The sequence below is a fragment of the Trachurus japonicus genome, chromosome 1 (assembly GCF_045865225.1).
Source record: "Trachurus japonicus isolate A0001 chromosome 1, Traja_1.0".
Lineage (NCBI taxonomy): Eukaryota > Metazoa > Chordata > Actinopteri > Carangiformes > Carangidae > Trachurus > Trachurus japonicus.
The window spans coordinates 38,498,734-38,523,341 of NC_140907.1; the positions used below are offsets into that span (position 1 = coordinate 38,498,734).

At 41.3% G+C, this 24,608-nt stretch overlaps 1 protein-coding gene across 1 annotated transcript; it reads left to right on the forward strand.

Annotated features, from left to right (window-relative positions):
- Positions 1–10,102, forward strand: LOC146992552 (uncharacterized). The gene is made up of 6 exons (XM_085790939.1): positions 1–45; positions 2,310–2,480; positions 3,345–4,135; positions 4,223–4,379; positions 6,567–6,627; positions 9,889–10,102. The coding sequence occupies exons 2-6, from the start codon at positions 2,321–2,323 to the stop codon at positions 9,965–9,967; spliced, it is 1,248 nt and encodes a 415-aa protein (XP_085647065.1). The 5' UTR covers positions 1–45; positions 2,310–2,320; the 3' UTR covers positions 9,968–10,102.
- Positions 10,103–24,608: the final 14,506 nt, after the last annotated feature.

Genomic DNA, 24,608 nt, shown 5'->3' on the forward strand with positions numbered 1-24,608 from the left:
CAGCAGGCAGCAGCTTCACTACACGTCTATAGGAGGAAGAACACGGTGAGACATGTTTTCCCTCTTATTCTTAAAACATTTACACTGCAAAAACTCAAAATCTGTCTTATTTCTTGTCCAAATGTCTCATTTCTAGTCAAAACTACTCTCTTTCCACTTAAAATAAGACTCATCACTTAAAAATTAACTTGTTTTTAGATCATTTTCACTTGTTTCAAACAAATTTTTATTTGAAATAAGTGGACAAATCTGCCAGTGAAAGCAGTTTTGTGAGCTTGTAATAAGAAAGAAAAACTTGCTCCACTATCAGATTTTTCTACTTATTTCAAGTGAAAATCTGCTTGAAAGAAGTAAAAAGTGTCTAAAAACAAGCTGCTTTTTATGTGATGAGTCTTATTTTAAGTATAATGAGATTTGTTTTGACTAGAAATTACATTTTTGACTGGAAATAATTTTAGTAACAGCACAGAAAAAAAAATACAATGATAATAAACTTTAGAAAGTTGCAATAACTGAAATAAAGTAGCCTGAGATTGACCAGTAGTACTCATTTTGAATGAGTAAATGTGTATATTAATAAATCCTAAACTGAAATGTAATGAAAAATGAAGTTTAATTTTGAAGAGTTACAACGAGCAAATGGCACTTTTTTGGCGGAATGACCCGAATGCTGTTTTTATTGATATCACGAGACAAACGAAATCTGAAGTTTCATTTCTGGGTTTTCTCTTTTCACTTTGAGATGAGAGGGGGAAACATAAAGAGAGAATAATGACAAAATTATTGTTAAAATACATTTAAATGTGCAAATTGTAAATCTGATTCTGAAACAGTTAAAATAACAAGACCTTTAATTTCAGCTGTTTCAACAGCAACTGAAAGCTCATACGAAGTAATAATGCCAGCATGTTTCTGCAAATAAACTATAACTGGAACAAACCTTTGTAATTAAAAAAAAAAGTTATCTGGCCTCATATTCGGAATTTAGGGTTTATTCCACTTAACACAACTTAAAACACAATACAACTTATAACTTAAAACACAAAATGTTTTGTTGATGAATTAAAATAAATCAATTTGTTCCATTACTCTCAGTTATTTCCCCTTTTCTCTTGTTCATAAATTGTGGTTTTTGTATGTTTTGCTATATTGCTTTCCCCTTACTGATTCTTAATTGTATTGTACAAGTGGGGTATTGTGTCTTGTGTTCTACGTATGTCTGCGTCTACTGTGTGATTGTATCTGTGTGTTGTGACTGTATTAGTTGTTTTTGTTCTACTTTTTCCTTGATGGACTTGGAAGAATATAATAGTCAATTTTGACTGAATGTTTGGACTCCAGGAAGAATAGCTATGCTAATGTGCTGGTGCTAATGGAGATCCAATAAATGAAATAAATAAATAAATAAATAAATATACTTCTAATAAATATTTAATTTTAACTAAAGACAGAAACAAAAGAAAAATCAAATTTTTAAAGAAATAATAAAATATTTAATTTTTCTAATTAAAATCATCTCACATCTGATAAATATTCAACTTTTTTAATACTTAAAGTAAGTAGTACATATTACTATTTAATTGTACATACACACAAAGCTACGAAGCTTCTAAAAGCACCATAATATAGCCCACTCATACGCCTATTAATTATTTTTCTCATGTGAATATAGGTCAAGTTTTTAACCTTTAGATATCTCCATGAAGATTACCCAGTTGATTGAAGTTTTTTTTTTTAATTGTTTGTTAACATGAGCAAATTTGCATAAATTTGCATAAATCCCACCATTTTAACTGCATGTATAAATGTTCTGTGGTGGTACCAATGTAAAAACATTTTTTGTTTGTCTTAATGTAAGTAATGAACTGGGTAATTTTCATGGAGATATCTAAAGGTTAACATTTTTAATAATAAGTAATTATTAATAATAATACATTTTCATAATGAATAGGCGTATGAATGGGCTATATTTTGGTGTTTTTCGAAGCTTTCCACTACTGGGATTCTTCTGGGCTTTTTTCCCCTCACTCAGTTTGCTTCTGTTGCAATTTGTTCAAGGTTGACCCCCATTTTGGCTTAAAATTACTGGACTATAAGTAGATTAAGTAATTATTTGTGTATACTCAACCACTACAACTCCTCATGTGAAAAAAACTGGTACGATTGCTGTATAAAAATGAATCATAAATAGTGAAAGATGAAATGTTAAATAGACCATTTACAACATGTAGTTCCCCGTTATGACCACTAGATGTCGGCGTTTATCCATTTACACATGTTCATTTCCCCCTCTGTCCCTGTCCACTCAGAAGTTAGAGACATGAAGCTGGAGCTGCTGGTGCTGCTGGCCGTGGCTGTTCTGGCCCCCAGCCTGACCCAAGGACGCATCGTCTCCAGATGCGAGCTGAAGGAAAAACTTGGTTCGGCGCTCAAACTCGACAAGGACCTCCAGAAGCACAAGGAACAAATCCTGGCAATAGGTGAGGTTCATGAACAATAGGATAGGATAGTTCACCCAAGATTGAAATTTCCACTCATTATCTACTCACCCTCATGTGGACTAAGGGCTGGGAGAAGTTTCAGAGTCCTCCGTGGCTTCTCTGAGTTACAGGGGGTCTCGGCGTAGCAGTGCATGTCCATATAACGGTTACGAATGGATACCAACTGTCTTCGTAACAAAAAGACACAACAAAAAACATCCAAATACCTCCATGCTGCTCGTATGTAATGTCCGTCTTGTATTGAAGCCCCAACATGCGAAATCGTCCCGAAAAAAATTAAATAAGTCTATTTTTCGAGCTTGTTTGTAGCGGAAGCTCCTCTTCCCAGTTCATCCAAATTTGACGAACCGGGAAGAGGAGCTTCGAGAAGCTTCCGATACAAAACAAGCTTGAAATATAGACTTATTTAATTTATTTCGGGACAATTTCGCATGTCGGGGCTTCAATACAAGAGGGACATTACATAGGATGTTATTTGGATGTTTTTTGGCGTGTCTTTTTGTTACGAAGACAGTTGGTATCCATTTGCAACCGTTATACGGACATGCACTGCTACGCCGAGACCCCCTGTAACTCAGAGAAGCCACGGAGGACTCTGAAACTTCTCCCAGCCCTTAGTCCACAAGTGAAATTTCAATTTTGGGTGAACCCAATCCCTTTAAAGTCATGGCTGAGATTTATTGTTGAAACAAAGACAATAAAGTGACGCAAAAGAACCAAAGAAACAGAAAATAACCACAAGGAGATGATTGACTATCACAGGAGACAAAATGACCTCAGAGACCAGATAAATGACCAGAAACACTAAACATCTTTTTATGTTCTTTTCCCCGTTCTCTGCAGTCATCTGTGAGGCCACCAAGTTGTCTCATCTGAACTCTAGTTTGGTCAAGGTGCAGGGCGAACGTGTGGCTCCAACCACGGCCGCTCCAACCACCAAGGCAAAGGTCACAAAGCCAAAGAAGACCAAACCCAAAGCCACCAAACCCAAAGCCCCAAAACCCAAAGCCACCAAACCCAAAGCCACCAAACCCAAAACCACCAAACCCACAACCACCAAACCCAAAACCACCAAACCCACAACCACCAAACCCACAACCACCAAACCCACAACCACCAAAGCCACAACTGCTGCAACAACAATGGCCAAAACGACAATGGCCGAAACGACAATGGCCGAAACCACTACCATCATGACAACAACAACCGCTGAACCAGAAAGTACTGAAGCGAGCGAGAAGACTACACCTCCAGCCTCTAGGAGACGAAAGCGGGAGGTCCAATCAGCGAGCAGCGAGGAAGACGAGGACGAGGACGAAAACAAAGACGAGAACGAGGACATGGACGAGGACATGTCAACAGAGGCGCCAAAAACGCTGGACGAACTGCTGAACGAGAACGACAACATGTTCGACGAAGAGGAGCTGATGATGGACGACAACGTGATGACCAAAGAGGAGGCGGGGGAGGACGATGAAGAGGAAGAGGAGACATCTGAGCTGGACGAGGAGGAAGAGGAGGCCGAGGATGAAGATGAGGCCAAGGACGAGGATGAAGATGAAGATGAGGCCGAGGCTGATGAGCAGACGCCAAGCGACAGCGAGATGGACGAGGACGAAGACGAGGCCGAGGATGCAGAGAGCAATGAGGATGAGGATGAGGAAGAGGAAGAGGAGGAGCTGGAGGAGGTGGAGAAGGAGGAAGAGGAGGTGGATGAGGAGGAGGAGGAGGCGCAGCAAGCGAGTGAGGAGGAGGAGGAGGGGGTGAAGGACATGCCCTGGTCCCTCGGTCGCTACGGCGTCTTCCAGCTGACCGACAGCCACTTCTGTGAATCCGGTTTCCGATGGTCCAGAAACAAGTGCAACACCACATGTACCGGTGAGTCTTAGGCCCTGTCCCAATTCCCCCCCTTAAAGGCCCCATGGCATGAAAAATGTGATTGTGGTGATTTTTTCGTGCTTGGGGAGGTCTCTGGGCCACGTATATACTGCCCCATGCATCAAACTGGTCATAAACGGAGAAACACACACCGCCCATTTGTTGGAACTGTCTCTTTAAGACGAGCAGATAGCACTTCCTCCTTTCTGTGACGTCACACACAAGGTAACTCCGCCCACCGTGACCAGTTGTTGTTTTTTTCAATTTTTATGAATGCAGCTTAGGTTTCAGTTACTTGCCTGTGATTGGCCCGACCACATGACACTCAAAAACAGTCAGCCAATCAGAGGAGAGGTTCTCATTCTCTCTTCTGATTGGCCAAATGACCTGTGCTCCAGAAAGAGGCAACAGAAAGGGGCAGTAGAAACCATATGAAGCAGATCACAGGTACTCAAAACCAATGATACATCTTGTTAGGGATATCAGCAGGTAAATAAACCCAGAGAAACGTGCACAGCATGGGGCCTTTAAAACTTCCACTTGGTTTTGAGTGCTCTCAACCGTAAATCCCCCTCGTTGAGGGAAAGTGGCTGAAAATCTTTCCCTATGGAAATGGGACCACTAGTGTCGTGAACGTAGCGAATGTGCTAACCTACGTCACATGTTTACAATTGACCTCTGGCTAAGCCCCGCCCCCTCCACTCACTCAGACAAACAGTCAACATTGGGTGACAGTTGCTATGGCAACAGCTGTCACAGTAGGAGACATTTCACAGGAGGCAATTGATGATTTTTGGCGACAGAAAGGTTAAATATCATCTCGAAGTCACCAAAACTTCACTTAGCTTTACTGCTATGGCTGTCGGTTGCCGCGAAACGCTGATAGCGACGGGCTAATTTCTGTTAGCCTGTCTGTGGAGTTTTACATTATACATTAGCATTAAGCTAGCGGACTTTATGCTTAGTTGTGATACTGGCTAACATCCAAACATCTCTGACTATATGTTGCCTCAAATACGTTGTTGACTTAACTTAGAACAGATGTAGACATCCTTGTTAATTTTATCCACGTTTGGTTGGTGTTGTGGTCTACCGCATAACTTTATCCAGAGCAGACACTTCTCTCGGTTGAGATGGGGCTTGGGAAAAGGTTAAAAAAATCCCCCCCGTGGCCCAGCCTCTCGGGATACCTAGTGTCGGAGTTGCATGTACCCCATGAACACCGTTTGACCATTTTAAACTTAAAATGTCAAGAAAAAACATATAAAAACGAATTAAAACTGACAAACTGCAATGCATTTCAATGGACGTGGAAGCAGAGAATGTCCGAGTGTATGGGCTAGCTATGCGCACTGTGATTGGCTCATCGTGTTTAGGGGCGTGGCTTAGCCATAGGTCAATTCTACCGGTGGAGCGTGCTACTATTTTCATTCAGGAAAAATGCCGGCGGTTCCAGCTGTTGTGTTGCCTGTTGCGTTGGCTGTGTTTGTAATTAGTCATGGTTATCATATAGCAGGGCTAACGGTTAGCTACCTGTTTAACTTTAATAACTCAGTGACTCAATAAACGCTCCATGAAAAAATATTTTCTCCAGCGGATATCTGAGTTCCAACATGACTGAGCTAACTGGAGTAGTTTCATGTTGTGCCCCACAACGGGAGGGTTTTAACAGCTGACGTCCTGGTGTTAGCTTAGCTGCCGCCGTTAGCTTAGCTGCCGCCGTTAGCTTTGCTGCTGTTAGCTGTTCCTGTCAGCTGCAGCCACTGATGTGACACCGTGATTCCCCCAATAAATACCACACATAGCGACACAAAACACACACAGAGAGAAATAGTAGCCTAATGTTTCTTCAAGCATTTCACATTTGTCGAAACGGTGATCGAACGTGACAACGGGTAATTTCATTTTCCACTTCGTTTTAAGCCCGCATCGAACCTCACTACATTTTGAGGGCTGATTTTAAGGGCAAAATCGCACTTCCCCTTGCTCCCTAGAGTAATGGGACACCCTACCCCTACACGAGAACGCGCAAAATATAGGATTAGGGCAAATATTTAGGGCTAGGGGGAGAACTGGGACAGGCCCTTATAGAGAAATCACTGATAAACTGTTTTAACTTCTTTTTTTGTTCGTTTTTTCTGCATTATGCTCATTAAATTAATAACTGCTGCTTTCTCCCCTCTAAAGTCTTCGCTGACGACAACATCACAGACGACATTGACTGTTTGGTGACATCTGGTTACTGGAAGTAAGTTCCTCTGTCTACTTCAAAAGGTTGAAAAGTAAATGAAGATGTTATGGTAAGGGAGTGGTGGTCATGGGCTATTTGGCTGCTGACAATTATCCTCCGCTTGTCAAAACACATCATGATCATCTGAGCCGTCACTCTAAAGCTCAAACAAAGACGAGACAAAGAGGTGACATAAGAGTCAGAGAAACTGGATCGGCTTCAAGAATCCACACAGTCAAGTTTACAAGGAAGTCTTGGTGTGCAGAACAAAGAACTGGACGAACAGCTACAGCAACAAAAACAAATCAGGGGCCGTATTCACAAAGCCTTTTATCTTACCACTAGGAGTGCTCCTAACTCGCACTAAAAGTTTTTACGTAGGAGTTTTTTCTTAAAAGCTATTCACAAAGCCGCTGAGACCTACTCTTACTAAGGATAAATCACTAAGAGCAAACTAAGAGTCACGCCCCTGGTGACGCCCTGTTGCTATGGATTACGTCAATTCTCGTGCACGAATTCGAGGCGCTCAACACGGTGATTGGTTGGTGAGTGCCGGCGGCGCCCCCCTCCCCCTCCTCGCCGCCGACGCCGCTCCGCTTCATTTTTTTTTTTTTTTGCCGTCAGGTCCGACGGGGCTTTTTAGATTGCTTCGAGTCCAAACCACTGTCTCTGCTGCCAGGTTGGGCTCTGAACTTTCTGTCTTTCTCTCTGCCATCTGCATCTTTCTGCTACAGTTTTTGTCGCGTCTCACTTTCTGCAGTGTGACGCTGTGCAAATGCAATGAGGGTCAGTGCGTCCACTCGCAAAGCAGCCGCTGGTTTTTTTTCTTCCCTCATTTTAATATTATTTTTCACATTCGTTGACAGCCCTATATGGTGATCATAATGATGAGAAAAGAAAATGCATTACCCACATTTGTGGCCTATAGCAGGATTTGAACCCAGACTAACAGTAAGTTTGGTTTACTGGGGGAGCTGCCCTATCACATGAGCTATTACTACTAACAGATGTGTGTGTCTAGCGTACCCACCAACCTTTTAAAAATATTTTTGGCTCACATCAGCACGACTGCATCGTAGCAGTCGCAGTTACCTCGGTCCGACCGTTGTGACGCCGATATTGGACAGTTCGTCACCGTCACTCCTCCCGTTTTATAGCGAAAATGTTGTAGATGACCCAAAAAAAAAAAAACACCGACAAAAAGGCACGTTGGGCATCAAAGGGGCAAAGGGGCAGGTGCTCCAGCACCCGCCTCTGCAGCAATTTGCAGTCCTCCATACATTTGCCTGGCTGCAGCCATTTGCGATTCTTTGTGAATAGGTCTTACTGAGTTAGGAGTCCTCAGGAGGACTTCTAAGCTCTCCCAGACTTAGGAGCTACTTTTAGGCATAAAATACTTTGTGAATTACTCTTATTTTAAAAAACTAGGAGTCCTAAATTTAAGACTGACACGCCCACTTTTTTTAGGAGTTGCTCCTAAATTCGGCCCTTAGGAGCTACTTTTAACCTTAAGATTCTTTGTGAATACGGCCCCTGAACAATAAGCCATAAGCAACCTGCTGTCTGAACACACAAGATACGAGCCATGTTCAGTACGTTATCTGATTTTCAACAAAAATGATATTGTGCATCACTGCAAAAACTCAAAATCTTACCAAGAATATTTGTCTTATTTCTAGTTAAAATGTAATTTCTAATCAAAAAAAAATCTCATTATACTAAAAATAAGACTCATCACATAAAAAGTAGCTTGTTTTTAGACACTTTTTTACTTCTTTCAAGCAGATTTTCACTTGAAATAAGTCGAAAAATCTGACAGTGGAGCAAGTTTTTCTTTTTTATTACAAACACAAAAAACTTGCTTTCACTGGCAGATTTTGACTTAGGCTATTTCAATTGAAAATTTGTTTGAAACAAGTGAAAATTATCTTAAAAACAAGTTAATTTTTAGGTGACGAGTCTTATTTTAAGTGGAAAGAGTTTAGTTTTGATGAAAATTGAGACATTTTGAAGAATACCAATATTCTTGGAAAGATTTTGAGTTTTTACAGTGTGTAAAGTCTTAGGTTTGAGGCTGTTGCTGTCTATAGGTCTAGATCTATGCGTGTTGCTATATAAGCTATTAGCCAGCTATACGACATTCATTCAAATTTAGGGGTTTCCCAACACAACAAGATAGCGGAGAGATGGCAACCACGGCACTTACCTTGTCTTTGTGATTCATCATCCAATACCCAGTCCTTCCCTCAATCCTATCTACACTCCTTTAGTCTATATCTGTCCACAGATCAAAAGGAGCAAACTTCTTTTTTTATGTGAAGTCCATTGTTGTCATTCAGGAAACTACTTCTCCCCTCTTTTCCTTCTTCCATTTCCTGGTTTGATTTTATTGGCGGTATAGGCAACCTTGCTAGCAGGTGTATTGCTAACGTCTAGCATGTATAACATTAGATTGGTGGGGTGGAGGGGGGTTTAAAACCTTTTTTTTTAAACTCTGAAATGAATTTGAATTTTAAGTTTTGGATTTGTGTGATTTTTTTTGGAGATCTTACAACTGCTTTACATTTCCCAAGGTGCTTCTCTGTGGGGACTAAGATGGTTAGCTTAGCCTGGATAGCTTAACCATCCTCACTTTTTCCAACATTTTTTACCGTGCTCTGTTGATTGTCACCTCAGGAAGAATGAAGTAAATACAGCGATCACCTGTTTGAAAGGTCGATAAAGACATAAAGACATAAAGTGCCGCTCTGCTGTTCTGGGCTCAAACCCTCAGGAAAGTGGTGATTTTTGGTTCCACCCACTATAAAGCACAATGTGATTGGTTAATTCAGCTGCCACTATTTTAAAAAATCCCCAAATAGCCCAATGAGAGAGCCAGTAACATTGTCCCTGCCTAGATACAACAAAAAAGACAAATCTGACTGGATAATTCTCTTTTCATACTTAAAGAATTCAAAAGAAAAAACATGTTTTAAAAGAAGGCTAAAATTATGATTTACAGGGACAGTTATATCATTATTAATCTGAATATAAACACATAAATTTAATGAAAGAGATAAAATATAACATTTAAAATAAGCTTGGAAGGCCCTAGTGGTTCCTCGTTGGTTTTAAATGTCAAAAACAATGTTAGGTGGAGTTAGGTCGTATTAAGTATCATCCAGGGGGAAAAAAAGACAAGTTCAGGCATAGAATATAGCCTACTGTACCATAAACCATTTAACAGCGAGGAATAATAAAAGTGTTGCTCACACACTGTTTTTGTCATCACACATGCAGGTCCGTGGTGATGAACGCCTCTAATAGATGTTCCCGCACTAAGAACTTCTTCAAAGGATGCACATCTTCCTCCGCATGAAGGATTCAACAACAACAACATCAACAACTACAACCACAAGCATGATGCCAGCACTTTTACTTCCCCAACATTGTAAAGCAACTTCTACACTGCAAAAACTCAAAATCTTTCCAAGAATATTTGTCTTATTTCTTGTCAAAATGTCTCATTTCTAGTCAAAACAATCCCTTTCCACTTAAAATAAGACTCATCACCTAAAAATGAACTTGTTTTTAGATAATTTCCACTTGTTTCAAACACAAGTTTTTTTGTGCTTGTAATAATAAAGAAAAACTTGCTCCATTATCAGATTATTTTAAGTGAAAATATGCTTGAAAGAAGGAAAAAGTGTCTAAAAACAAGCTGCTTTTTAATGTGATGAGTCTTATTTTAAGTAGAATGAGATTAGTTTGGACTAGAAATGACATTTTGACTAAAAATAAGACAAATATTCTTGGAAAGACATTTGATTTTTAGCAGTGTAATCCTTCTAATCTGTGGCATCAGATCAATTTATGTAAATAACTTTGACTTTGTTCAGAACAACCAGAACTTTAATTTAAGCGAATGAAACAAAGCCGACTATTCTTGCATTTGATCACACCCTACATACCATAACACCCTACACCCTACATACCATAACACTCAGCTACAGGACAGTATACATGTCCTCGGTCATGCCATTTGATTGTTAATAGCGTGGGATGGACATGTTGGAAGAATGTTTCCGTGTTAAACGTATAGAATAGACTAATTAGCTATAGGATTAGACAATGACAATGAGGAACATTTTCCACCTCAGTGCCACAACAACAATGAATAATATTAACAACTTTATTTATATGGCCGTTTCACATCACCAGAACCTTGCAGTAAGTCAAACTAATGGAACAAAGCAGACTATTCATTGCATTTTGTGCTTTCTCTGATCTTTCAATAAACACGTTTCACCCGGCATCGAGTGTGTGTTTTCATTTATCACTGAGTATTCTGGTGACACACAGGATAAACAGTGAAGGCCACTATCCATTCACCCAGAATGTTTCATGTTTTTAATTTGCCTCAGGGCCAATGTACCTGAGGTCTCAAACATAGACTTTTAAAGGGATAGTTCAGCCAAAATTCAAATTGCACTCATTATCTAGGCTACTCCCCCTCATGTGGACTAAGGGCTGGGAGAAGTTTCAGAGTCCTCCGTGGCTTCTCTGAGTTACAGGGGGTCTCGGCGTAGCAGTGCATGTCCATATGACGGTTGCAAATGGATACCAACTGTCTTCGTAACAAAAAGACACACCAAAAAACATCCAAATACCTCCATGCTGCTCGTATGTAATGTCCCTCTTGTATTGAAGCCCCAACATGAGAAATTGTTCCGAACAAAAATTAAATAAGTCTATATTTTAAGCTTGTTTTGTAGTGGAAGCTCCCAGTGTCTCAGTTCACTGCTTTGCCTGTGTCTGTGCAAATCTTGCGCGATCTGCATTGACACCCAGTTCACGGCTCTGCAAATCGCGCGAAATTCCAGCAAAGCAACACTGGGAGCTTCCGCTACAAACAAGCTTAAAACATAGACTTATTTAATTTTTTTCAGAACAATTTCTCATGTTGGGGCTTCAATACAAGAGGGACATTACAGATGAGCACTATGGAGGTATTGGATGTTTTTTGGTGTGTCTTTTTGGATGAAGAAAAGTGAGCTCCGTTCGCTACCGTCATATGGACATGCACTGCTACGCCAAGACCCCCTGTAACTCAGAGAAGGCACGGAGGACTCTGAAACTTCTCCCAGCGTCCACATGAGGGGGAGGAGATAATGAGTGAAATTTGAATTGTGGGTGAACTATCCCTTTAATGAAATACCGATATGTTGATGAATTAGTGTCACATTTCCTAACTTCTGTGCCATCAGCCTGGAGCACCAGATGTGTGCAGATGTTGTTGTGTTCTTCTGCTCAGCTTTCATGTTGCTGTGTGTTTTGTTGTTGTTGTGTTTGACATGATAGACGTCCTCAGGAAACTAATAACTAACTCTTAATATTAAATTAAATTAATAAAAAAAATATTAGGAGGCCAGTAAATATAGATGGACAAATGGTTGAAATGGTCGATGATTTTAAATATTTAGGCACATACATCGACAGTAGTCTTACCTTCCAAATTAATACGGATCATGTTTTCAAAAAATGTTCACAACGCCTCCACTTGCTACGCAAGCTTAACGGTTTTGGAGTGAGTCAAAGTATTTTAGAAACGGTGTATAAGAGCCTGGTGGAAAGTATCTTATCATTTAATATGATCATGTGGTACGGAAACCTGAATATTAAAGGGAGAAACAAACTGCAGAGAATAGTGAACATGGCCTCTAAGATTTTAGGGAAGCCACAGAAACATTTGAGCTGTCTCTATGATGAATTAATTAGAAGTAAAGCTGAGAAGATAATTAATGACTCCTCTCATCCCATGTACAGCGAGTTTGAGCTTTTGCCTTCAGGGAAGCGGTATAGACGACCGATGGCAAGGAAGAACCTGTACAAAAAGTCCTTTGTCCCAGAAGCTGTGAACGCAATAAATAAGATTAGAATGCGGTAGCTAGGTAGGCTACCCTGTTTACTCCTGTTTTTTCCTTTGCTGAGGGTTTCCCTGCACAGCAGGTTCGTACTGTGGTGTGCTTTATGAAATTATGAAATTATGTACTTGAATGTGTGATGTGTGAAGTACAGTTACTGCCATAGGCTATTTTTATATATTTTTCTATCCTTGAAATGTTTTTTACTGTGTTATTATGTGTTCTGATGTTGTGAGACATGTCTACGGTGGTGAAACCAAAGAGGAATTTACACTCTGTGGATAATAAAGTTTTCGTATTCGTAAACACACTGACACCTGAGCCTCGGATTGATATTATGAATGTCTGTATGGTGACGTAACGTAAGAGGATCGAGTGTTGGGCCTCATGTGGGCTCTGACAGTCTCATGGCCCGGGTGTTTTCAGCAGTAACCAAGGCGTGGCTTGTACTTCAGAAAGGATGCTTTCATGCTTTCAGATGGGTGGATCAGTTTTCCTCCCACAATCTCTTCTCCAGGCACCATGGGAGTGGCTTTTTTCTGTAGAGAGAATCTATACATCTATATATACACGTAACATAAGCCACATCCAGGTGTTTCCTCTGAGTCAGAGGGAAGAAGCTGCAGCTGGAGTCAGGATGAAGGCACTGGTGCAGGTGTCTCTGCTGGTGGTGCTGGTCTGGGGTCTGACCGACGGCTCGACTGTGACGAAATGTGACCTGAGGGATCAGCTGATCAACGCAACCAAGTTTCTGAGGAGGCCGAATGGACTGACCGGAGAAGACCTAATCGCCAAGAGTAAGTGCTGGTCTGGTCTCACATTAGAAACACTGTTTAATGGTAAATGGTCTGTATTTATATAGCGCTTTTTACTATACCTGAACGATACCCAAGGCGCTTTACAGTACCGTAGTATCACAATCACCCATTCACACACACATTCACACACACATTCACACACTGCCTCTGCAAATAAACAAATGTTGCATTGAAAGGTTGAAAGTCGCTGCAAATCCTGGGCGGAATATAAATCAACATTTTTTTATGGAAATGCGTAATATTGAAGTTTTTGCATCATTACACCTTATTGATATTTTAGATACATTTTTTTCAAAGTCAAAAGTCAAAATCTTTATTTGCCATTTGTGCATGCACACATAGGAATTTTTGTACGGTTGATCCAGGTCAGGTGGAGAAACAAAAGAGAACACACAAAGATATACAAGACACAATGAAAAACACTTTAAAAAGGCTCAAGCCTAGAATTAAAAAAAGGACAAGGACATAAAATTTCTATGTCATCTATGTCTATAAGTAAATAAATGTAAGAATTATTTCTATTCACTGGACATTTTCTATTCATGCACATAAAGTGTGTCCAATCAAATTTCTGTCGGTAGAATTTCATGATATATTTAACATAAAAGAATACATAATGTTATTGGAAGGCCCTATCACTAAACTCATGTATCATGTCATGGGTCGGCTGCACAGTGTGGGAATAAAGGTTGAATTTAAGTTATACAAACTGTCAGAACATTACTATTTATTGTACTGTACTGATGGAAATTTGCTTGGACACACTTTACTATTTGCACCGTGGGTATATATTTATATTTATTCTTTTTCGTTCTTTCTAGAAACCCTAGCCATGTGGTGTTGTTTAGCTTGGTAGAGTGGGCAGAGGCTATAGTCCTTGCTGTAGCGAATCCTGACTGAGGTGGCCCTTTCCTGCATGCTCCCATTTCCTGTCACTCTCTCGACTATACTATTGATTTAAGGCGAAAAAGCCCAAAAATATGCTTAAAAAAAGAAACACTAGCCGTGTCTGTGATTTGTCTTAGTGTAAGTATGGTATTTTATCAGATGTCAATAGTTCATGAGATCATTTAAGTGTCAGTAAGTGATTAACTGATGACTTTATGCTGCACTTATAAATACAATGATTGACATTCAGTGAGTGTGTTCATAGATGTTTAACAATAAATTAAATTGTTAATGGATTTTAACGTTTATAACTACGTTTATAAATTTACTAAACTAATTAGTATATACATAGGACAAATTGTTTCTAAATGATGAGTATTGGAACAGACCTGCTCCACCACCCTGAGCAGGTCTGTTCCAAGTTATAGGTCACATACCAGAAACACCCACAAGTTCTACAGGTCCTACAGGTCAGGTACAATATAGTCCAGTATAGATGTCCACGCTAATGTCATTTGATGGACATGATGACTGCCTGTCATGAGGCAAGTGCCAGTGTTAAACTTATAATTATAAAATGACAACAATGAGGAACATTTCAACTCCGCCCTTCATGCTGCAGCAGTACATCCTGTACACGTCGTCTTTTTGATGGTGAGATGTTACAGTGTAACATAATAAAATGAATAAATAATAATAACTTTATTTATTCAGCATCTCAAATTAGGGCTACAGGGCTGGCATAAAGCCTGTGTGGTGGCGTACATGTCCTCTCCCAGGCTGGATTAGTTGCTGGGACAGTAGAGGATTGGTTGTACAAGGCGTTCCCAGATCAGATTCCCAATTCCCTTTGACTTTGTCAGCATCACTCCCTTGGGGCTGCAAAGTATCTTATAAAGCTGTTTCGTAATAAATTTAAGCTTCACCTGAGGACTCTCAGACAGAAATTTAAGATACTAATTTGTTACTAATTTGAAACAACTGGTCATTGATACAGTCTGTATCAATGACAAATTTGGGACTATCCAAATTTAGTACTTTAGCATTAATAAAGATGGACCTAGCCTTTGTGATGTCAACCACAGGTTTCTGCAGAGCAGTTTTTAAATCCCGACCGGGCTGTTCTGCTGCCATCTTGGCAGTGCCTGCCTGACTCGACCCCCTAAGTCGCAAATATTCCAAATATGGGCAACCCCAAAAGGCACATTACACTGGTTTGGTTCTGACACTGGGTAAAACATAAAACATCAACCAATAAGAGTAAAGGTTCAACCCATGGAGATATTAAATCAATCGATTAAAACCTGGTTGAAATCTGAAATCTAGATTTTCGTATTTGTTGGTTTTGTTTGGTTAGTTTTAGTGTAAATGTTGGCCAACCCATCAATCATGATCTTTAAGATGTTCTTCAAGACCTTTCCAGTGGATGTGGAGAACAATAAAAAAAAATTAACAAGAGACACATACAGACTTTTTTCAACAAAATCATTTTTCATTTCATCATTCAATAACCACTGTGAAAGACTGTAAAAAGGGCAGAATTTACTTCTATCATTCATTTCCTCATGAAATACAAAATGGACCACATAACATGCCTTTATAGTTGTTTGATTGGAATGAAATTCCAGAATTAGTCAGAAGTGGAAGTTTGATGTGTTTTCAAGTACTTACATCAAGACTTTCCAGACTTTTCCAGTTGGACACACAGTTTCGGGGCTTTTTGACTTTCACTGAGGCCAAGTTCAGGGGGTTTGGCTGAAGGAGGTTCATGATCTCTGGATTAAAGGTTGATGTTAAAATCACCAGGATTCTTCCTGTGGGGACCAATGCTCATCCCAGAGGTCTGACTTTTGTTTTCCTCTTCTCCCCCTTGTTTTCAGTGGTTTGTCACGCGGAGAAGGCGTCAGGATTCAACACCAGTGCCGTGAACGAGCTAATGATTGGGTTGTTGAATGGGCGGATGAAGAGGGAGTCACCTGACCGGAGGCCTGGACCACGCACCAGAGGTACACCACCACCCAGGGATACACCACCAACCAAGGATACACTACCAATCAAGGATACACTACCAACCAGGGATACACCACCAACCAGGGATACACTACCAACCAGAGATACACCACCAACCAGGGATACACTACCAATCAAGGATACACTACCAACCAGGGATACACCACCAACCAGGGATACACCACCAACCAGAGGTACACCACCAACCAGGGATACACTACCAATCAAGGATACACTACCAACCAGGGATACACCACCAACCAGGGATACACCACCAACCAGAGGTACACCACCAACCAGGGATACACTACCAATCAAGGATACACTACCAACCAGGGATACACCACCAACCAGGGATACACCACCAACCAGAGGTACACCACCAACCAGGGATACACTACCAATCAAGGATACACTACCAACCAGGGATACACCACCAACCAGGGATACACTACCAACCAGAGATACACCACCAACCAGGGATACACCACCAACCAGGGATACACTACCAACCAGGGATACACCACCAACCAGAGATACACCACCAACCAAGGATACACCACCAACCAGAGATACACCACCAACCAAGGATACACCACCAACCAGAGATACACCACCAACCAGGGATACACCACCAACCAGAGATACACCACCAACCAAGGATACACCACCAACCAGAGATACACCACCAACCAGAGATACACCACCAACCAAGGATACACCACCAACCAGGGATACACCACCAACCAGGGATACACCACCAACCAGGGATACACCACCACCCACTGAGCCTACGCGCCCCAACGAGTTGACCTTCAGGATGAAGGATGGCAGGAGGGGGAAGAGGGCGGCTCCCATGGACCGTTCACGTGGCCAACAACGCCCCACGCCTTTTCCACCCACCAAGCCTACCGGTACCGTCTGGACGTTATACGGCCTTTTCCAGCTCAGCGATCACCTGGCCTGCAAAGGCACGACTCCGTCCCCCAACATCTGTGGGCTTAACTGCACCGGTGAGTTTGTGATTATTTCTTAGCTGCTGCTGCTGCTGCTGCTATTTTCACAATTGGTAAATTTTATGCATCTTTGACTCAAACCCCTTTGCCAACTGTCTCTATGTTTTCTGTCCAGACCTTATCGATGATGACATCAGCGATGACATCGGCTGTGTGTTGCAGATCTTGACCAATCTCATGTAAGTTCATTTCTGGGTGAATTAAATGCCAAAAAAGTATTTTCACTCTTCCAAATACGATGTGCATTGATTTATTTAGATTTACTCTCATCTTCAGGCATTTGAATTTAAATGATACCACTGAAAAAGACTATCAATCAAGCCAATCAAGCGAACAGAGGGAGTGGCTGAAAACAATGACTCTGAGATGATATGCTAATTTGGAAGTTGTAGTTCAGTAATGGCACCAGAGAATGAAGTGCAAGAGGCTGTTTAGGACCAGGCTAGAAAATGATTAAATGAAAATGAATACGGGTGGGGTGGGGGACTACAAAGGGACAGGAAATCCACTGTGTCTCTGTCGGTCCTGTCTCATCGACCCCCAAAGATTCCCACACACCAGTTACACACCTGTGGCCTGGGGCCCATTGTCTCTTTATGTGTGACCTTTATCATCTGCTTTGTACCGGGGAAAATACCTCACTGCTATTTAGACATTCAGACAGAGAAATTCAGACAAAGGCCACGGCCATGCCCAAATCTGTGATGTCATAGAGGGAGCTGGTTCTATCTATCTATCTATCTGATCACATCCTTGTTGTTTCCACAGTGACCAGGGCTTCGGGTCTCCTCACTGGGGGCCACTGAAAAGAATGTAAGTCATAATTTCATTTGTGCATTTTGAAATGTAATAAATTACAGGTTAATTGATTAGAATGAAGAGTCAGGTTATGTAAGAAATGACAGCATCCTGACGATCCCTCTGTTTGTTCTCAGGCTCACAATGATCTTCCAGGACGAGTGCAGGGACACTAAGGCCTCTGAGTACTTCGCTGAATGCACATAACCTCAATTTGTCTCTTGAACGTCAATGTGAACGTCAGCTGACAGCACTGTGGTGATTTCCTGTCCATTGCGGTGGTTGGTTTCATCTCTTTGTACTTGTCTCTGGGCAACAAATTGAATTGAAGGCAACTGGACTTGAATTTGTCAAGGAAGACTGAGGCATCGAAGACCGACGCATCGGTTTGACTAGTCCTCCCTAGTGGTCAGACTAGTGAGGACTAGTCAGACCGATGCGTTGCGAACTGATGAAGCCCCTTGGATACGAGGCGAAATGTCTTCCTGGACAAATACAAGTCCAGTTCCCTTCAATTCAATTGATTGCCCAGAGATAACGATGACCTGGATGAATGGGAACATCCATACTACTTGGTACTTGTTTTTTTCCCTGTCAAACTTGTTTTGTCTCTTTCAAGACTGTAGTATATTATCATCAATATACCACAAGACTCTTTTCAGTCAGACCAATGGACAGTGGTTTGTAACTGAAATAAAGTGAAGCATGTTGAACTCCTTCTGGTTTTGTGTCTATGAATTATACAACAGTGTGGTGAAAGGTTTCATGATGAGGACCTTCCTCCATGATGCACAAGTTGGTTTTCCTTTGGTCGCTTCCGAACTATCCAAGACACTTGATGGTAAATGGTAAATGGTAAATGGTCTGTATTTATATAGCGCTTTACTATACCTGAACGATACCCAAAGCGCTTTACAGTACATCACATTCACCCATTCACACACACATTCACACACTGATGGCGGAAGCTGCCATGCAAGGCGCTAACCACGACCCATCAGGAGCAAGGTGGGTACGTGTCTTGCCCAAGGACACTACGGCAGCAACCGGGACAGAGCGGGATTCGAACCGCCAACCCTCTGATCATTGGACGACCCGCTCTACCAAGGGCGTCAGTTTACTTTGAAAAGTGGTGGGGACAATGACCATATGCATATCCCCCCCCCCCCCCCCCGACGCCGCTACACCGCACCTGACACCGTTTCCCAGACCGTCATAGACTGCCGTTCTCAACCAGACTCTGGTCTCCTATAGGACCGGGTCTGGGTCCAAGTTTGAGCAAATAAATGAGCAAAGACCCGACCAGGTCCGACCAGTGTTGAAGCCTGGACCCTGGACCCGATGCGGCTGCGAGATTTTTTTTTTTTTTTTTTTTAATTCTCCGCCGGACCGCAGCAAAAAAAAAAAAAAAAAAAAGAAGAAGAAGCCCGTAGTTGTGTTTAGAGACGTGACAGGTGGGGCATGACAAGCTGGTGATCAGCTGTGGCCATTGAATTGTTAGACTATACTACAGTAGGTCATTTCAATTTGCGCATCTGTGTTTTTTTCTTTTTATAACATCTATGCGCATCGAGAGTGAGTGAGAAACAGAAACAGCGGGTGTGCCAGATGATTGCCAACCAGCAAAAACTGAAGCAAGACGGTTATAGAGAGGAAAAACACACAATAGGCCATGTCCAAAAGACTTTGTCCCGTCGTCACGACGTGAGTGAGGAAGGATCGGATGGTGGCTCAGGTTTAGTGATGAGGAAACTGTCACTGTCAGCAGCTGCTCCAAACAGACACGTTACAAACTTTATTTTGAAGGGACAGATTAGATGTTGATTTCGTTAACAGTGACTTTGCACCCAAACATTAAGCATATATCGGGTGCTGTCTCATTCGGTACAATCGAAACGAGTGGAGGCAGCGCTTCAGTTCGGCGTCTGTTCTATTTTTCACGCGAGCCGTGAGCGCCGTTGTCAAGCTGGACAGACGGATCGTAAAAAGGCGAGAGAATCCGGTCAATTTTCAAAATAAAATGATGATTACCGGTAATGAAGTTGTTGCTTGTCCGTCTATACATATTTGTCAGTTGCGTCTGCACACGAGACACACACACACACATCCATCCATACATACATACAGAGCTAGAGACAGACCTGTGTGTGTGGAAAACCGAGTAGGCCTACAGACGTGGTCGATGTTTTCCCGGCGCGGAGAGAGCAGGAGAAGCTGCTCCCTGTGTAACCAGCCAAGCCGCGAGGACGCGCGCAGCGCCCGCTCCGGGCTGTTATAACTACTTTAATCGCAGCTATATTGTTGCGAGTTTTTGGCTCCGGCAGAGGCTCTGCGCCGTGCACACTGTTTCAGCTGCCTATTTTGTCATAGTTTATCAACGTTTTTTCGCCATTCTTCTTTAGGATAATGTTACGTTAATTTTGTGGTGGGGACAAAATTGTTCTTGACAAAAAGTGGTGGGGACATGTCCCCAGCGTCCCCAGCGTAAATGACGCCTATGCGCTCTACCACATGAGCCACTGCCGCCCCCTTGATGTAATTGTCAATAAAAGCCTTTAACACTTATAAACTGCTTGTAATCATACTTCAACATCTGACAAAAATCTGCTTTCAAATACCTCCTCTGAAGAATGCAGCTGCTGAATTGGGACACAGCTATTCCTTCAAACTCAGCGGCTTCACAACACAACAAGATGGCGGAAAGATGGCGACCACTTAACCTCGTCTTCATGATTCATCATCTGAAGCTCAGTTCTTCCCCCAATTATTTACACTCCTTTAATCCATAAGTGTCCACGGATCAAAAGGAACACACTTCTATGTATTCATAAAAGTATTTCAAGTTGTAAATATAATGTGTAGTTCATTGTTGTCTGTCACGAAACTACCGCCTAAGACACCTAGGTCTTTTGTCTTGGTGTTCAACCAATGACAAGCTGCCACTTGGTTGCTGGGTGTGGTCAGCAACCAACTCCTGCAAAAGGGGCTTGGCCATAACCCACCCCACAGTAGAGTGCTGGAATAAGAGAGTAACGTCACTTCCATTGAGTCCCGTGGTAAGCCTTATCATGCGCCCCTAGGATATGGGTTTTGCAAAAGTGCCCAGAAAACCCATTCAGTACAATTATGTGTGTTGCCTGTTGTCTTTGTCATATTATGTTATACTTAGGCTATAATTTGTGTATTTCAAAATGTAGATTCTAACTTTTTTTTTTACTATGTGTTAATATTTATCTGCAAGGGGTCCACAATGATGCTATTAACGTGTTTAATCTAGAAATTTCCTTAAATGATTCAAAATACCTCACTTATTCGTTCGCCAACAATACAGAGATGTCAGTTCTTGGGCACTTTTGCAATACCCATATTCCGCCATCAGGAGGCGCTTCCATTGGACCAATGTGTGTCGTTACTCTCTTATTCCAGCACTCTACCCCACAGGTAACAAGGCTGAATAAAGAAAAAAAAACAATGGTCAGTATAAAGGCTATACATTTAAAATGCATAAAGGGTGCAGATAATACAAAATAAAAAACAACAACAACAATAGATACAATAAATACAATCATGGACTGAATCATACCAGGATCAATTCAAGGGAACATTTTTTATTCTTGCATTTTGTTGAAAATGAGGTGTTCGTGTGACTCACACCCTATACCTACCTTACATACCAACAGGAGACAGGACAGTATACATGTCCTCGGTTATGTCATCTGATTGTTAATAGCGAGTGATAGACATGTTGGCTGCCTGTAATTAAGCATGCTTCAGCGTTAAACTTATAATTATGAGAAACAATTTCGACACCAGTGCCACCCTTCATGCTGCAGCAGCACACAATGTACACGCCACCTTTTTCTTCCAGTGTGACATACAGTAGCAACAACAGTGAATAATACTTAAATGATTAAACTTTATTTATATGCCTCAAACCTTCACTGCAAAAACTCAATATCTTACCAAGAATATTTGTCTTATTTCTAGTCAAAACAAATCTCATTATACCTAAAATAAGATTCATCACATAAAAAGTAGCTTCTTTTTTTAGACACTTTTTACTTCTCTCAAGCAGATTTTCACTTGAAATAAGTAGAAAAATCTGATAGCGGAGCAAGTTTTTCTTTCTTATTACAAGCACAAAAAACTTTCTCTACTCGTTTCAAGTGAAAATTAGTTTGAAACAAGTGAATTTTGAATTTGAAATGAAAAACAATTACATTTTTAGGTGTTGAGTCTTATTTTAAGTGGATAGAGATTAGTTTTGACTAGAAATTAGACATTTTGACAAGAAATAAGACAAATATTCTTGGAAAGATTTTGAGTTTTTGCAGTTTTTGTTGTTGTGTTCTTTCATTTGTTGTGTTTGACATGACATGACATGACAGCCGTCCTCAGGAAACTATATGGCCTCTTAAACACGCACTTCAGAAAGGATGCTTTCAGGTGGGCGGATCAGTTTTCCTCCCACAACCTCCTCTAGAAAGCAGGGTGTGAGATGTGTCACAAAAACATGTAGCCTACATCCGGGCACCGTGGGAGTGGCTTTAATCATTTATAAGCCACATCAGGTGATTGTTCCGAGTCAGAGGGAAGAAGCTGGAGCTGGAGTCAGGATGAAGACGCTGGTGCAGGTGTCTCTGCTGGTGGCGCTGGTCTGGGGTCAGACCGAGGGCTTGAATGTGACGAAATGTGACCTGAGGGATCAGCTGATCAACGCAACCAAGTGTCTCAGCGGGACAAATGCAACGATTGTAGAGAACCTAATCGCCAAGAGTAAGTAGCTTACTGGTCTCACATGAGAAAATGTTGCATTAAAAGGTTGAAAGGAAACACTGTGAATCCTGGACGGGATATATTTTCTTATGGAAACCAATAACATTAAAGTTCTTGCATCATTTAAAAAACATTTGTTGGATATAAAATGGAGCATCTGTAAATATTATTCCTATACATGTTTTCTATTCATTTGCACATAGCCTACTATTTACACTGTGGATATAGTTTAAATTCTGTTTCGGTCTTTCTTATTCTTCTATTGCACTATATATAATGTGAATACCTACTGCTGTAGCACAATAATATCTTATCTTATCTCATTTTAGAATACATTTCTAAAGTAATAATGTAGGTCTATGTAGAAAGCCATGTCTGTGATTTGTCTTAATCCACAATGTGTGTAATGATTGTATTTTATCAGATGTCAATGGTTCATGGGATTAACTGGTGGCTTTATGTAGCACTTACACATACAATGATTGACATGTATTAACATTCAGTGAGTGTGTTCATGTATGTTTGTTTATAGATGAGATTTAAACATTTATAGCCTAACTATGTTTATAATTCACAAACTAGTATAGGCTATTCGTAGGAAAAATTTTCCTTAAAGGGATACGCCAATATATATCTTTTTTACGTGTCTTGCCTCACCCCCGAGTCCATGACCAGCAGATAGACGCCATCCTTTCGACTGTGCGTGCAGTAACAAGGGAGATAGAGCCGTATCGCCCTTAATTAGCTTAGCTCAAACGCTGGAAGTGTATGGGTAGTGTTAGCCTGCCTCCTACCTAAAGTCGCTAATTAGCTTAGCTCAAACACTGGAAGTGTATGGGTAGTGTTAGCCTGCCTCCACCTAAAGTCATCAGAGAAACTCTTCAGCAACTCTAAACGGAAACCGGCGGGCCGATCTTCGTCTCAGAGCTGACAAAACTCTCCGGTAAGGCATCTTGAGCGGTCAAATGCCGCTAACGGGACGAGATCGGTCAAAACGGAGGGTTCAAGCAAAGACGGTTTATTTTGGTTCAAGCTAGCTACATCGAGAGTAGGTTAGCTTCCTATTTCAAAGTAAAAGCACAAATTATATCGTCATGGTTTTCTGTACGTAAAGGGCAACGGGTGTATTATTTTGTGAAAGTAACCGTAGCTTGAGTAGCGCCGAATTCGTCCGAACAAAATTGTAAACAGCTGGTATTTAGACAAATGAACGACACACTGCTGATCTAAACGGCTACTTTCTCACCTAAACATGTTTGAAATGTTGATAAAGTGATATATTTACAGAGTTTAGAGCTAAAATGAAATCAGCTTCTGACTGCTAGTTTCACCTCGGGTAGGAGGCAGGCTAACACTACCCATACACTTCCAGTGTTTGAGCTAAGCTAATTAGCGACTTTAGGTAGGAGGCAGGCTAACACTACCCATACATACTCTATCTCCCTCATTAATGCACACACAGTGGAAAGGATGGTGTCTATCTGCTGGTCATGGACTCGGGAGTGAGGCAAGACACGAAAAAAAAAAAGTTGGAGTATCACTTTTAATATATTGGAACAGACCTGCTCCACCACCCTGAGCAGGTCTGTTCCAAGTTATAGGTCACATACCAGAAACACCTACAGTCAGGTACAGTATAGTTCAGTATAGATGTCCATGCTTTTGTCATTTGATGTGTGAGTCATGGACATGATGGCTGCCTGTCATGAGGCAATTGTTTTAAACTTATGAAATGACACGATGAGGAACATTTCCTGCACCAGCTCCGCCCTTCATGCTGCAGCAGTACA